The sequence below is a fragment of the Gopherus flavomarginatus genome, chromosome 6 (genome assembly GCF_025201925.1).
Source record: "Gopherus flavomarginatus isolate rGopFla2 chromosome 6, rGopFla2.mat.asm, whole genome shotgun sequence".
Lineage (NCBI taxonomy): Eukaryota > Metazoa > Chordata > Testudines > Testudinidae > Gopherus > Gopherus flavomarginatus.
The window spans coordinates 67,473,220-67,489,407 of record NC_066622.1 but is presented as its reverse complement, the minus strand read 5'-3'; the positions used below and the strand labels follow the sequence as shown (position 1 = coordinate 67,489,407).

At 51.8% G+C, this 16,188-nt stretch overlaps 1 protein-coding gene across 2 annotated transcripts in view; it reads right to left on the bottom strand.

The window, feature by feature from the left end:
* PSD (pleckstrin and Sec7 domain containing) overlaps positions 1-16,188 on the bottom strand; it is a 117,333-nt gene that overhangs the window by 61,996 nt on the left and 39,149 nt on the right. For both annotated transcript variants that reach the window (XM_050960138.1, XM_050960137.1), the window contains one exon: positions 11,614-12,057. In XM_050960138.1, the coding sequence (XP_050816095.1) occupies positions 11,614-12,057 (444 nt within the window). The remainder of the gene's footprint in view (positions 1-11,613; positions 12,058-16,188) is intronic.

The following is a 16,188-nucleotide window of genomic DNA, read 5'->3' as shown; positions in this document are numbered from 1 at the left end:
CTGCAGATGGACGTCGTCCATGACGAACCTGAGGTACCAACGGTGCCATGGAATTATGGCAATGTGGAAATAGGCGTCCTTTAAGTCGAGGGCAGCATACCAATCTCCTGGATCCAGGGAGGGGATGATTGAGGACAGGGAGACTATGCGGAACTTGAGTTTCCTCACAAACTTGTTCAGCCGCCACAAGTCTAGGATGGGTCTCAGGCCCCCTTTTGCCTTCGGTATGAGAAAACACTGGGAGTAGAAGCCTTTGCCCCTGAGCTCCCGCAGGACTTCCTCCACTGCCCCTGCCTCCGTGAGGGACTTCACTTCTTGAATTAGAAGTTGCTTTTGAGAAGGGTCCCTGAAGAGGGACGAGGAGGGAGGTTGGTGGGACGGAAGGGAGGAGAACTGGATAGAATATCCCCTCTCTACCGTGCGGAGCACCCATTTGTCCGACATAATTCGGGACCAGGCACGGTAGAAGTGGGACAGACGTGACCCAAAGGTAGGGGTGGAAGGATCCAGAGTCTCGATTGGTAGGTCGCCCTCGACCGTACCATCAAATAGGGGGTCGAGGCCCAGATGCTGGTCTTGATTGGCCAGACGCCTGGCCGGAGGGTTGGCGCTGGTGACGCCTCCTGCCATTTCTGCCCCACCTGCGCCCCAGCTCCTGGCGAGTCTGTGGCTGGTATGGGCGAGGGGCCACCTGCGGCCTAAATTGTCTGCGCTGGGTAGTGGGGGTATGCAAGCCCAGCGAGCGAAGCATGGCCCTCGAGTCCTTTAAGCTATGGAGACGTTTGTCCATTTTCTCTGAAAATGGCATCTGCCCTTCGAAGGGGAGGTCTTGAATCGTCTGCTGGACATCATAGGGCAGGCCCGAGACCTGGAGCCAGGCCCCTCATCACATGACCAGGCCTGTGGCCAGGGTGCGCGAGGCTGAGTCCACCACATCTAAGGCGGCCTGGAGGAAGGCTCGAGAGATCAGTTTGCCCTCCTCCACTAGGGCTGAAAACTCTGATCTCGAGTCCTGGGGAAGGAGCTCCGCAAACTTCGACATGGCCAAACACGTGTTGTGGCCATATCGGCTTACTACAGCCTGTTGATTGGCAATGCGGAGTTGGAGTCCCCTCGTGGAGTATACCTTTCTACCAAAGAGCTCAAGTCTTTTTGAGTCCCTGCTCTTCAGTGTTGACCCCTGAAACCCTTGACGCTCCCGCTAGTTAGCTGCATCTACTACCAGGGAGTCCGAGGAAGGGTGGGTGTACAGGTGTTCATGCCTTTAGAGGGGACGAAATAGCACCGCTCTGTCCTCTTGGCGGTAGGGGCCAATGAGGCTGTTTGCCATAAGGTGCAGGACGTATCAGCTATAGTCTTTATCAGCGGGAGTGCCACCCTGGATGGCCCTGAGGGGGCCAGAATGTCCACTACAGGGTCCGTGTCCACCTCGATCTCCTCCGCTTGGATTGGGAGGCTTTGAGCTGCTCGCCGAAGCAATTGTTGGAGGATTCGGGTGTCCTCTAGGGCCGGTGCCACAGCCGTGCCTGAGACCGCCTCGTCCGGGGAGGAGGACGAGGAGATTACATGGAGCGGCCCTTCCTCCGGTTCATGCGGCCCTTCGGGGACCTGCGGTACACAGTATTGAGTTTGTGGTGCCGGTTCCGAGTCTAAATGTGGCACCGCAGCCGGTACCAGGGTTGCCAGTGAGCGACTTGGCGTATCATGCAGTGCCGGCGGAGCCTGAACGAAAGCCGGTGCCGGTGCCGCTGCCCGTTTAGGGGGTGCTGAACTTGACGATGGCACACCTCTGCCCAGCGACGGTGCCGGTGGGGGAGGCAGCTGTGCCAGGGCCACCGACATCGAGGACACCAAAGCCGACTGTGACCGAGGGCCAAACATCTGGACTACCGACTGATGGTAGGCCCAGGGAGTCCAAAACAGCCACTGTGAGGGCGGCTGCCATTGTTGCTGCGTAACGTTGGTGGCTCACCCCCGACACTGATCTCCTGCTCCGCGACTGGCTGGAGCAATAGGAGTCTGCCTCCGAGTCTGAGGTCTCTGAATACGAGGACCTGGGGGGAGCAGCACCCGGTGCCAAAGGAGAGCGGTGCCGAGGCAGCGGGGAGCCTCTCATCTGGTCCTGTGCCACCTTCACAGTGCGGTGCAGGGAGGGAGGCAACAGCATGGCTGACTTGCCTCTAGATTGCACTGGTGGACGGGCCACAGTAGGCAACTCCCTACGATGTGGGGAGGCCGGTGCCAGGAGACCCATTAGGCCTGAGGCCTCCTCGAACGCCTCTGGCATCAATTGGGGGGGGAATGTCTCAGCTGAGGTCCGGGGAATTGGGCTGGTCCGGACTCGACCGCCCTCTCTGCGGTGCGGGAGCCGACGGAACTGCCGAGGGCTGCAGCCTAGCCTGTCCGCTTACACCTGCGGACGGCGTCGGCCTCGGATCCTGGTGGAGTGACCGATCCCTCACCGGCTTCCTTCTCTTGGCGGGCACCAGTGAAGATGAGCAGTGCTGCACTGAGGCCAACTTCCTATGATCCAACTCCGTCCAGTGCCAGGTTTTCGACGATTTGGGCTGGGCCCTAAGTCCTGATGCCGGTGCTGGGGCACTCTGCACCGAGGACGACATGCTTGGCCCTGCCTCGGCCGGTTCTGGGTCTCAGGGTGGTCGTAGGTCTGCCTCCTTCAGGAGGACTCTAAGTCTTTGAGCCCTGTCCTTAAGAGTTCGCGGGCGGAAGCCTCTACAGATAGAGCACCGGTCTTTTTGGTGGCTCTCTCTGAGGCACCTCAAACACAAAGAGTGCGGGTCACCCTTAGACATGAATTTCCTGCAGTTCTCGCAGAGTCTGAACCCGGGGGAACCAGGCATGCCCCAGCGAGGGACGAAGACTCTGGGGAGGGGGACCCCCTAACTACGAAAACTATCTACAAAGATCTAACTAACTATAAAATAACTGACTACACGGACTTAATAGTAAGGATAGGACACTGCCAAAATGCTACACAAGAAAAGTTCCAGCTAGCCGTCACCGGCGGTAAGAAGGAACTGAGGGGGTGGAGGGTTGGCGGGCCCCTTTATAGGGCGCCATAGTGGTGCCACTCCAGGGGGCGCCAGGGCCGACCCTATGGACGCTGCTAGGGGAAAATCTTCTGGCTGGCGTGCATGCGGTGCGCGCACATCTACTCTGAATGGACATGAACAACCACTCGAAGAAGAACACCATATAACTGGGAGTGCCCCCCCACCAGGCACAGCCCCTTAGCCCAGAATGGGAAGGGCCACGGATGCCCTTGTCTCCTGCCTTGGACAGGGCGAGAGCCTGTAACGGTCCACACACTGCAGGCAGAGTGGGATCTGCTCTCACCCACACACCCTGCCAGGCCTGTCACATCCCCCACCCTGGCTCCATGGGGCAGGGATGCTGTGTAGCACTCTGTGCCTATGCAGGGGTGGGACTGCCTCCACACATGCAGGATGAGGAACCAACCCCTCTACCTTGAATCCCGGCCCTGGACAGTAGAGAACTCTCATTAACTGGATCCTCTGCTGGGGAAGGGGAAGAGGCCCACTGGCACTTAACTGGGGCTGGCACCTCATACAGAAGGGGGGGCATGCAGCTACCTGATGAGCAGAGGAGACCAGCACCTCACTCTATAATCTGCAGGGTGGCTGCCTGGCTGCACATTTACAAACATGAAGCGCCACCTACTGGGGAAGAGGGAGAACAGGACAGCAAAGCCAGCATTGTGATGGCTACATGCAACACTGAAGGGGGAAAGGAAATCGAGAGCTTGGGGAAGTTACTGAGCAGCAAGCCAGATTGTAGATCTACGGCACGCCAGCCTGTGGCAAGTTGGTGCACTGTGGAGTCATGCCCTGGCTTGCCATGCAGTAACTTTCCCTCGAAACAAGCCCCCAAGCAACTGCAGTTAAATAGAAATAGATCTAACCATCAGAGGCTAGATCCAGATTGGGAACAGGATTGTCCCAGAGTTCAAGCCTTTTTGCATTGAAGGTTTTGGCTTAGGCCTATCTCTTCTCCTTGTGGATCACCTGAGATCAAAATGTCTTGATATTCAAAGGGGTTTATAACTCACCGGGACACTGGAAAAGGCTCAGAGGCTTGAATGCAGCTGCAGAATCTGCTACGTTACCAGTTTACACTATACAGGCAAGCCTCCCAGCTTGGTGAGGAGCTGGTAGATCATCTAATGATCACCACTTTTCAAGTCTTAGGGCCAAGCCTTGAGGATCACTCTGGTTCACAGAGCGAGGTGAGTGACCCAAACAGGCAGACACTGGAACATTATTTGCACTAACCACACTACAAATCTATCCACCAACAGCCTAAATATAGTAATGAGAGCAGAGAGAACCCACTGTTCCATCAGCACTGAAGCTGCAAACTCACAGCCTACAGAGCTAATCCACACTGGACCCAAGCACCAGCCACTGCAAGCAGCTCTCATCCAATGTCAGAATACAACAGCTGGCTAAGAGAGGAACTCACTGAGGCAGTACTATTAAATCTAGCTGGATGGCATTAGCCACTCCATCACACATGATGAAGCACTTCTTTGGGATACTCAAGCCACCCTCTATGGATAGGTCTATGCTCTTCTTAGTCATTCTTCCCTGGCTTTCAGTAGCTGTATCCACTAACAGAAATTATCAATGTCTTCTGCAGGGTAGCCAGGCTTACAACTTCCCTGAAGAATGCATTAATCCACTTCTGAAAGCTTGAGGCAGAAGAATTCTCCCATTATTGTCCTGGATGCAGCCTCCCATTCCTGGGCAAAATCACTGGGGAAGTGGTGGAAACCATGCTCCAACACGGGGACCTACCAACATCCTAGATGCTTGGCCAGTGGGCTTCAGGCCAAGACACAGCATGGAGACAATTTTTTGTGCCACTAGGCTTATCTTCCGCAGGCAACGGACAGAGGTTACATCTCAATGCTTATGGTACTTGGCCTCTGAAGCTTATGACATAGCTGATCACAATGTACTGCAGAGCTGTTAACATGACACAGCTGGTGTAGATGCAGCATTGTGATGGCTACAGTCATTCCTCTCCAAAAGGACCCAAAGAGAAGTAATGGATAACTATTTCCCTTCCCATAGAGCCCTCAGCACAGAGTCCTACAGGGATTTATCCTGACCCTGCTTCTTTTCAATATCTATGTGAGACTATTTAAAGAGGCAGTGAAATGCCAAAGACTGCTGCCAGCAAAACCTGGATGCAGCACATCATCATTTCTAAAGATGCAGCCAACAGCATCGCAAGGATATCACAATGCCTGAAGAAGATCAGCATCTAGATGAAAAGCAGCTGGCTCAAAGCCAATGGGGGTAAGACCAAAGGGGAAAAGACTTCGAAGAACTGGCCCAGGCATTCTCCTCCCCGACCACTGTGGGAATCTGGCTCCATTCGTTAAAGTGGCTGGAAGCTTTGGGGTCCTGTTCAACTTGGCAAGTGGCCTAGAAAACAAGATAATATCAGCGATGGAAAAAGCCTTTTTTCTACCTCCAGCTTGCTCGGAAATGCTGCCCCTTCCTCCCAGAGGAACGCCCGGCCATAGCGATCTATCCAGGTGTTGGGTTAGTGTAACTAACTGTATCTGGGTTGGTAGGCAGCCACTGGAGAGACTCCAGCCCATGCAGAATGCAGCAGCAGGATCCTCAACAGGATGGGCTGCCTTCTCATTTCTACATTCCACTCCTCTCACTGGCTCCCAGTTCAAGGTCCTAGTCCTGATTGTCAAGGTTGGCAAGACACCAAGTCCCAGCTACATCTGCAACCACATCTCCATTCCACCAGGAATGAAGTGATTCTCTAGGACAATGCAGCTCACTAAGCCCAGGAGGAGACATGTGAGAGCTGGAGTCAAATTGCTCTTGGTCAAAGGGGTTTGGCTGTGGAAGAAGTTTGGAAAGAAAGAGACTAATTTGGAGTCAGGGCACCCTGAAAGAGCCTCCTCTTTGACAAAGCTTTCCATTGGACTTTATCCAGCTTGGCTTAACAGTGAAATCTTCGATGAGCTTAAACACAAAAAGGAAGCTTACAAGAAGTGGAAACTTGGACAGATGACTAGGGAGGAGTATAAAAATACTGCTCGAACATGCAGGGGTGTAATCAGGAAGGTCAAAACACAACTGGAGTTTCTACAGGTATGTTAGCGACAAGAAAAAGGTTAGGGAAAATGAGGGACCCTTAATGAATCGAGGAGGCAACTTTGTGACAGACGATGTGGAAAAAGCTGAAGTACTCAATGCTTTTTTGCCTCCATCTTCACAAACAAGGTCAGCTCCCAGACTGCTGTCCTGGGCAACACAGTATGAGCAGCCCTCAGTGGTGAAAGAACAGGTTAAGGACTACTTAGAAAAGCTGGACATGCACAAGTCCATGGGTCCAGATCTAATGCATCCAAGGGTGCTGAGGGAATTGGCTGATGTGATTGCAGAGTGATTGGTCATTATCTTTGAAAACTCGTGGCAATTGGGGGAGGTCCCGGACAATTGGAAAAAGGCAAATATAGTGCCCATCTTTTAAAAAGGGAAGAAGGAGAACCTGGGGAACTACAGATCAGTCAGCCTTACCTCAGTCCCTGGAAAAATCATGGAGCAGGTCCTCAAGGAAACCATTTTGAAGTGCTTGGAGGAAAGGAAGGTGATCAGGAACAGTCAACATGGATTCATCAAGGGCAAGTCATGCCTGACCAACTTGATTGCCTTCTGTGACGTGATAACTGGCTCTGTGGATATGGGGAAAGTGGTGGACGTGATGTATCTTGACTTTAGCAAAGCTTTTGATTCCGTCTCCCACAGTATTCTTGCTAGCAAGTTAAAAAACGTATGGATTGGATGAATGGACTATACAGTGGACAGAAAGCTGGCTAGATTGTCGGGCTCAATGGGTAGTGATCAATGGCTCGATGTCTAGAGGTATCAAGAGGAGTATCTCAGTGGTCAGTCCTGGGGCCAGTTTTTTTCAACATCTTTATTAATGATCTGGATGATAGGATGGATTGCACCCTCAGCAAGTTCACAGATGACACTAAACTGGGGGGAGATGTAGATACACTGGACGGTAGGGATAGGGCCAAAAGAAATCTGATGAGGTTCAACAAGGACAAGTGCAGAGGCCTGCACTTAGGACAGAAGAATCCCATGCCCTGCTACAGACTGGGGACCAACTGGCTAAGCAGTAATTCTGCAGAAAAGGACCTGGGGATTACAGTGGATGAGAAGCTGGATATGAGTCAGCAGTGTGCCCTTGTTGCCAAGAAGGCTAACGGCACATTGGGCTGCATTAGTAGCAGCATTGCCAGCAGATTGAGGGAAGTGATTATTCCCCTCCATTCAGCATTGGTGAGGCCACATCTGGAGTACTGCATCCAGTTTTGTCCCCCCTTCCCCTCACTACAGAAAGGATGTGGACAAATTGGAGCAAGTCCAGTGGAGGGCAACAAAAATGATTAGGGGGCTGCGGCACATGACTTACGAGGAGAGGCTGAGGAAACTGGGCTTGTTTAGTCTGCAGAAAAGAAGAGTGAGGGGGGATTTGATAGCAGCCTTCAAGTACCTGAAGGGGGGTTCCAAAAAGTGTGGAGCTCGGCTGTTCTCCGTAGTGGCAGATGACAGAACAAGGAGAAATGGTCTCAAGTTGCAGTGGGGGAGGTCTAGGTTGGATATTAGGAAACACTATGGCACTTAGTGGTTGGTGAAGCACTGGAATGGGTTACCTAGGGAGGTGGTGGAATCTCCATCCTTAAAGGTTTTTAAGGCCCAGCCTCACAAAGCCCTGGCTGGGATGATTTAGTTGGGGATTGGTCCTGCTTTGAGCAGGGGGTTGGACTAGATGACCTCCTGAGGTCTCTTCCAACCCTAATCTTCTATGATTCTATGATATGCTCTGGAAGAGATGTGTGATTGAGCAGCAAACTGCTGACTGCATCTGCACAAGAGCTCCACACTGGAGGTAGAGATGGAGCTATCAAGAGATAGGAAGCAATTGGGACACTGAGGCCACAGACACTTGGGTTGTAAGACCCTATGACACCCAAAGAATGAGGGTGTTGCACAACTATGGGGTCAGTACAACTAGTGCAACTATGTTCAGAACCACTTAAGTGCTCGCTGACAGTAAAATGGCTGGAGAGGTTTGCATGGGTGAGGGACACAGAGACAAGTATCAGATCAGACTCCCTCTGCCCAACTGCTTACCAGTCCCTTTGAAAAATCTCTGCTATGCCACTTCTACCTGTCAGATGCCTACCCCCAGCCTTCCTTGCCTGTCTCCCCTCTCCTCTCGCCCCTTCCTGCTGGGTTGGATCATGGCTGTAACGGCCCTGGGCTGCAAGATAACTGGGTACGACTCACCCATTGTCAAATTAAACTCACCCCTTAAATCTGGGATGATTATGGACTAGAGATTGCCCTCGACCCCAGCTGCTCTGTGCTGCTCCGAAAGTGGACAGAAGCTGGGTAGCTGCTTATCTGATGTAGTGTCTCCGTAGCTACTCCTGGCCCTGGGGGAAGGGTGAGCGCCAGGGCACCCTTGTGCTCCAGCTGCTCCTTGGGCTGCTTTACCTTACACCAAGGACCAGAATCCAGGGATTCCAAAGACGGTGTAGTCGTCTCCTCCCGCTGGAGCCAGGCCATGTGCAGCTTGGGCACAGCACACAATCTGTGCTTTATGGTTTTCCATAGATATCTGAGCCTTGTTTACAATGAGGAGCATGGGGCAGACAGACAGACATGGTCCGGTTACCAGCGGGCACCACTGACCATCACTTCCACTGGCAGAAAGTATGGCAGACCCCTCACTCAGCATGATTTAGCTGTGATACAGTGAAAGGTCAGCAGGCAGCACTTCTGCCCCTCCCTAGCTGCGTTCCTGCAGCACAGGCCTCAATCCTGCTTGGGACCTTGCACGGGACTGCTTAGTACTTTGCCAAGTGACTGTCCCCAGGCCCCTCCATACAGCTTAAGATTCCTACCTTGGGCCTCTTGTTTCTTACTCTCCTGCTTGGAGCTGGTGCCCTTTAAGTCCAGAAGCAGGACATGACGTGGAGACAGCAGATCCATTCCCACTCTTGGTTACACCCATTGGGACCCCCCTGAATATAACAGGCTGTGTAGAGGTCAGTGGGAGCAGGGTTGAGCCCAGTGTCGCTAGAAAAATGAAACTTCCCCCATGTGGAGTTGGTGTCAAAGCTGGCAACAGAGCCACAGAGCACTAGCTCCAGAACAAGACACCCTGGCATAAGGTATTGCTACAACACCGAGGGTCCCTGACGAGATGGGATCTCTGGGTGAGGAGACAGAAGTAAGAGCCCTGAGGCTGCTGAGAAAAATCAAGAGTCATGTAGCTAACACCTGGTCTACACTAGAAATGAAGTCGGTAGAACCACATTGCAAAGGGGTTTGAAAAATCCACCCCCCTGAGCAATGCAGTTAAGTCAACCTGAGCCCTGGTGTAGACGGTGCTAGGTTAATGGATTACTTACGCTGACAGGAGAACTCCTCCTGTCGGCATAGGTAGTGTCTGCACTGAAGCACTCCAGTGGTGCAGCTGCACCGCAGCAGCATTTTAAGTATAGACAAGCCCTTAGAGACAAAACTCCAGGGGAAAGCCCAGACAGACCAAGAGCCCTGGAGAGCCCAGGAATACTGGAAGGAACTGCATGGAGATGAGAAGGCAGGAAGCAGATGGGTGGGAGGGAGGAATCCCAGAGGGATACAGAGAAACTCCATTGGCCCTGGAAGTCCTCATGAGGGAGTAGTTACACCGGAGAGAAACAGGTCAGGCAGCACAAGCTGCAGAACCAAAGACAAATGGTCTCCACACCTCTCTGGGTGAACAGCTTCCTGCAGAGGGTTCTTGAGCAACTGTGGCAGACACAGGCAGAGCACTAAGAGCTCTCCAGAAGTTTGGCCCTCCAGCAGAGCACTGACAGGCCAAAGGAATGCTGTGCTAGAGAGCAGCTGAGAGCCAGCGTTTCTCCACACAGCCCTACAGCAGACTCTATTGCTGCACAATATGCTGAGGTGGATCTTTGCAAAAGGCAATCCATTTCTGCCTCACGCCTCCCCCTGTGTGTCCCAGAGTGCACCGTCTGTATGCTGGAAGCAGGCAGTGCAGAGCAAACCACAGAAATTGATTCAGCATGTGGCAGCATTGCCCCCTTGGTAGCCATTAAGAAAACAAACAGCACTTAGACTAACTAACCTCAATAAGAGAGAAGTGGTAGAAGATTGGTGTGGCTTTAGCATAGACTTGGGAGCCAGGAATTCCCAGCTCTGACACCAACTCATCACGCAATCTTGGGAGTAAATCTCATCTCTTCTCTGTGCCTAGTTCCCCAGCTGTGAAGAGGATGATACTGACACTGGGTGCTGTGTTAGTCAACATGTGTACGGTGCTTTAATGATATGCTCTGACACACTGCTAAAGGGGAAAACAGGAAGCTATGACTCCAGTAACTGACCTCTCGTCACCTGCCCTCACGAGTTGAAATGGAAACACCACTGGCAATTTAGCTTCCCCATCTCCTAAAAGATGGGCCCCAGAGGAGAACCCCTGAGCAACCAGAACCAACTCCTGGTCAAGAACAGCCCATAAACGGACATCACCTTTCCCCCTAGATGGGCTGGGGATTGTGTCACTGACTGCAGTCACCACTACGTAATGCCCCCTGCCCAACAACACCGCTCATGTGGTCCTTCCCTGAGCCCCAGAGGGAGCGCGTGGGAAAGCAGGGAGTGTGGATTCCTTCATCCATAATAGCTCTGGATAACTTCCTCCCACCCACATTTCCTGCTGGCCCAGCTTTGCCCTTTTCCTCTCGTGACACATGTTCATGAAAGCTGGGAATAGGTTATGCTAAGAAGCTACTTGGGGATGCAGGGAGGTTTGGTGGTCCAGAGTGGGAGTCAGGTCCAGGAAGCTGCTGACACAGGAGTGTGAGATTCTGGCTGCTGAGCGGACAAGCCGTTGCTTGTCAGCAGGGAGGGGTGTGATGGTAGCAGGAGGTCTCTGCAGCTGGGATGCAGGCTGTTGCTCTGAGTCTTATCACAGGCTTTGGATAGGCCCCTCTGCCACGATACCTGCAGGACCATTCTATGATAGCAAATATTGCAGCCAAAGGGATGAAGATCCCAGCAGACCCAGGCCTCCTGCTTCCCAGCTCAAGTAGCCTTGGTTCCCTTTGTAACTCAGCATCAGGGATATCTCATGACGCTGCAGGGGGGGAGGAGACCACAAGAACCCCCAGCCAGAACACAACAACTGCAGGGACATCACAAAGGCCTCTTGTGGCCAGCCAGCTAACGGTACAGGGCCCGTCCCAGCCCGCCACAAACCGTGTCCATCCGGGGAGCTTAGAGGGAGACAACTTGCTCTTAGTAGAGTTGTTTTACCCTGTGAATCCCTCTGCCTGAGCCCCTGGATGTTCCCTCCAAGCGAGAGTTCGGCATTCTGAATGGCCCCCCTTCCCAGATGCTCTAACCTGGGTTTGAGTCAACTGACTAACCCAGGCAGGCTGCATGCCTGTTTCGGGTGGGCACACACATCCTGCCTTCAATGGCTCTGATGGAGGTAGCTTGGGTCACTCACCTTACGATGGAGGCCAGGGGTAGTCCAAAGCTGTCCTCCGAGCGGCAGGGGCTGTGAAAGCCATTCTTCCCCCTTCTCCCCTGCTCCTCTTCCCTCTCGGTCCAGGGGGCATCGGTGGCAGAGCTGGTTCCAGAATCTGGCTCCAGGTGCGCCAGAGGGGCAAAATTCTGCTCAATCAGCTTGGCGCTGTCTCGGATCTGGTCCTGTATTTCCGGGGTGAGGGTTGGGAGGTCAAAGGTGAAATAAGTACCACGGGTTCGGGCTGGGGAGGAGAGGACGTCAATGGAATCTAGGCTGGTGTAGGACGTCCCCTTGGCTCGATGGGACTCCATGATGCTCTCGAAATGCTTGCTGAAAGAGTCCATCCCATCCTTGGAGAGGCTGTGTCCTAGGAGGAAGGGCACTGGTGACTTGAGCAGGCCCTGTTCATCTCTGTCCATGATCCTGGTGGGGGGGGAGAGAGAAGGAACAGCTGGTCAGTGAGAAGCATAGAACGGCGCACTCCTTACCCTCTGCTAGCCCATCAGTTCTAAATTCATCTGCTACTGAGACCGATAACTGGGAAGGATGGCGTCGCCTCAGAACCGATACAGGACCATAACCCACTGGGGAGCCAGGTTATGGGGAAAAAGTCTGGCCAGTCAGATAGGACATTGCACACACTAAGTGCTCTGGATGCACATACCAATTTAATACAGCACAGACTTTGTTCCCCACCAGGAGCTCATCTACAAAGACCAATGACTCCACTACTGCAATCAGACTTGGTCTGTTGGCTCAGGCAGTAAATGCTCAATCTTTCAGACACAGAGGTCCTGGGTTCAGAATCCACTGAGGACCCAGCCCTGTACCCCATGATCAGATCTGTATTGGGATACAAAGCCTTTCTCCCCTAGGTCACTGGTTTGAACCCAGTCTAGATCAGAAGTGATCAAAAGCCATTACAATTTGACAGCATGGGCTGTTAAATGAGGTAGACTACAGCCAGCCAATCAAATTGAGCATGGAGCAGTAAGCAGCTTTCCAGCAAAATGAACACAAATCCACTTCATTCATAAAAGTACAAATAGAATCCTAAAACTCCTCTCAGCTGGTATGCTGCCATCAGTTTAATAAAGTAAAGGGAAATTACTTTAGGCCATGCTGGTTTCCAATTGGCTAGAACACAGGAAAATGTATCCAATCAGAAAGCATTCAATCCCACTGCTGGGTTATTGGACATCATGAACACATCTTCATTCAGAGGACTTGAAAAACTCATTGTCTAAACACCTGCTGTCTCATTGACTGAATGCTATTAATTCATTAACCTGCTCAAAACACAACTCTGGTAATCTCACTAGGCCAACCTCTCCATGACTTCAGGGGGGGTTGCCTAAGCAAGGCAGTAGGTAAAGAGGGGAGAAACCCAACCTCAGATACAATATTCTCCACTTCTGTTGTGTAGTGTTACTTGGGTGCTCAAACGTCTACCACGTTCCATCCCATGGGTGGCTGCGTTTCAGCAGTGGGTGAAATGACTGCTCTACATGGTAAAAATCAGTCTATTATATTTGATGGAGGCCTTTGTTTCCCCCAAGAAGAAAGATGCCATAGAAATGTAAATTCCCTATCATTATAATTCAGGAAGTGTACTATTAAATCAATTTAACAATGGCTGGATCATTTGTCATTAGAGTCCATCTGGAGTGCCATGTGCTGTACCAGAGGCCGAGGATTATTGCTGTGAATGGGATGCAGAGTAGGGCAGCAGCAGTGGCACCAGGACAGAAGAATATCCATTAAGGGAGCTGGTGCGGATTATCACTGGAAAGCAGAGGTCAGAGAGGTGACCTAGGCCAGGTTGGTTATGAAATAACAGATGGGCCAGACGGGGATGGTTCCCACACTCTGTTGGGGATCAGAGCAGAGGAGCACCATCTCAGCAAGAGAGAACTGCAGGACAGGGGTAACAGACATGGGGGAGTAGACGGGAGCAGAGCATAGATTGTAATTGGGCTCCTGTGCAGAAGCACGGACAAGAAACAAATCATTTCCAGATGCCAGTCACATGTGCTAGGGCAAGAGACACAGAGAATCCTTTCCAGAAGGGGAAGGGATCATGGGAGAGGGGAAGGAAGTAAAGGACAGTAGGGGCGGCACTGCTTCTGGAGGGTCTTCTCTGTGCTCCTGCCTCGTTAGTGGTCCATACTGACAGCTACAGGCCCACTGAACTAGCAGGATGCAAACTCTCACTGCTGTTATTGTCCCAACCATATCTACTTCAAGGTGTAATTACACGAGGGGAGAGAGCTGCGGCTTCAGCATCCCCAGCACTGTCAGCAGCATCCAGCTGGGCCCTTCCCCAGCTGCTGTATCTCAGCATGCCCTTTCCTGGGACAGCACATGATCTCCAGCTGGAGTCCACCACAGATTCAGAGGCAGCACACAGTCCCAAGACTGCCTCCTGCTTTGTATGCAGCTCCTCTGCTAAGACAGTCAGTCAAGAGCCTACTTCACCTTTTATTGCAGCTCTTCTCTACACCACAGTCAACGGATTTTTTTCCACAAGGCCCCCCATCCCCTCCATGCTGCCAGAGGCAGTGCTGGTTAATTCTGCCATTTAGCACCTACACCTTGAACTGATCCTTGGTCCCAGGCTAATTAGGAGTATATTTTTGGTCACAAAAATCAGGCCCCTGGCTCATTGCTGCTACTCTGCTGTAGTTTGACGTTACTAGCAATTGTTTTTTGTAAGCAATTCTCACCAATTTGCTGTCCTCTTCCTTTAGCAGATACTTAATAAAAATACACAGGAGTGAACTCACTGGACTATTCACTCCCCTTCATTATGGGCCAGAGAAATCAACAGGGTAACTTGTAAAATAAGGTGTAAGGTATCCAGAATCTGGCCCCGATCATCACATGTACAGATTTCAATGGAACTTAGGCACCGAGATATCCTTTAGGATCTGGGTGTCTGTGACTTGGTTTCCCATCACTGGGGCTCTGATTCAGCAAAGCATTTAAGCAAATGCTGAAGTCTCCTTGGAGCCAGTGTAATCATGTGTTTCCAGTTAAGTGTGCTTAAGTGTTTTGCAGAACCAACGCTTGCACCTGTTTTTAATTCATAGGACTCTGCCTCTCACCCTGTAGTTATTTACTGTCCTTAAAGCGAGGCTCTACTCCCCGGAGTGGCTCTCTGAACATAGCATTATGGGGCTTCATGAGTATTGAGTCTCAGTCATTTCCAGAGCAAACCTGCTCCATGTGCAAGTAAAAGATGGTTTCCTCACTGACTGCCAGTCATGCAAACTCACCTGGGATCTGAGTCTAGCTGGGACTCCCCTTCACACCCCATCAATAATGCTGATGGTTCTGCAGGCCAAATTCTGCCCTTGGCCACAAGTGTGCAACCCCACATGAGGTTTGCACAGGTGCAACTGATTGGAACTTAGCAAACAATTCTGAGGCACAGCAGAGTAGAATCCAGCTCCCTCTTTTAACTGGGAGCATGCCTGCACTGCGGGCAAAGATGTGACTGCAGCATGGAAGAGTTAGCTTTGATTTAGCTAGCTCTAATAACAACAGCAGTGAAGTCAGGGTAGCTCGGGCAGCAGCATGGCTAGCTACTTTGGGTCCCTCTTTGTTGGCAGTGCTGCATCTACACTGGGGGTTTTGTGTACATAGTGATGTTGCTATGGGGTGTTTCCACACCCCTGACTGACGTAGCTATCCCGGTATAAGCTTTCAGCATAGACCAGGCCGCAGGTTTGTCATTACAGTTAGCAGAGCTGAAGATCCCCTGGGAGTAAGAAGGTGCCCTTTCTCCAGTCACTTTTCGTCTCTGGTTAGCTTGTGCTTTTCTTTTCCCTTTGCTGACCAGCCTGCTGTTAGCAATGTGCTCCTGGCTCTGGCATTTGTCATCCCCCAAGGAAAGTCCCCTCTATTGTGACAATCAGTGTAACTACTCCAGTATAGTTAAAGCAGTACAACTTGTGTGTGTAGACAAGGCCTCACTACGCTAGCAGATTTGGCAACTTGAATCTCTTAACAGACAAGATCTTGGTTCCCTCTCTGATCGGGAGGCCCATCACACAACCCTACAGTGCTGGTACATTACTGGCGGGCCACGGAAGAATAAGGCAGTCAGCGCGGCACAGTGATATCCACATGCTAGGAGTGATAGATTGAGTGATCCATGCAAGGGAAAATGCAGCTGGGTGGTATGATTCCACATTGGCCCAACAGGGGAGCTGTTTGTTCTGGCTCCCATCACATTAGAAGAGCTATTCAACTGTAGGGAAAAGAGTGGGGCTGGTGCTCAAAAGAAGAGGGAGCAGCTTTGGTGTGTTTTCACTGTGTGATGACTAATGCATGAGCTGCCCGCTGTGAAGACACAGTGAGACGAGATATCGTAGTTTCACCACAGGTAGACTAGATGAGCCCGTTCCTGCTGTGGGTGTAGTGCTCTCCTCATCTTGCCATCTTGCAACAAACACTACAAGTGCCTTGGCTCCACCTAGGATTTTCCTGCAAGATAACTATCCTCTTGCTGCACCACAGCCTCCCTCGGCCAGGTGTTCAGCACAGCGA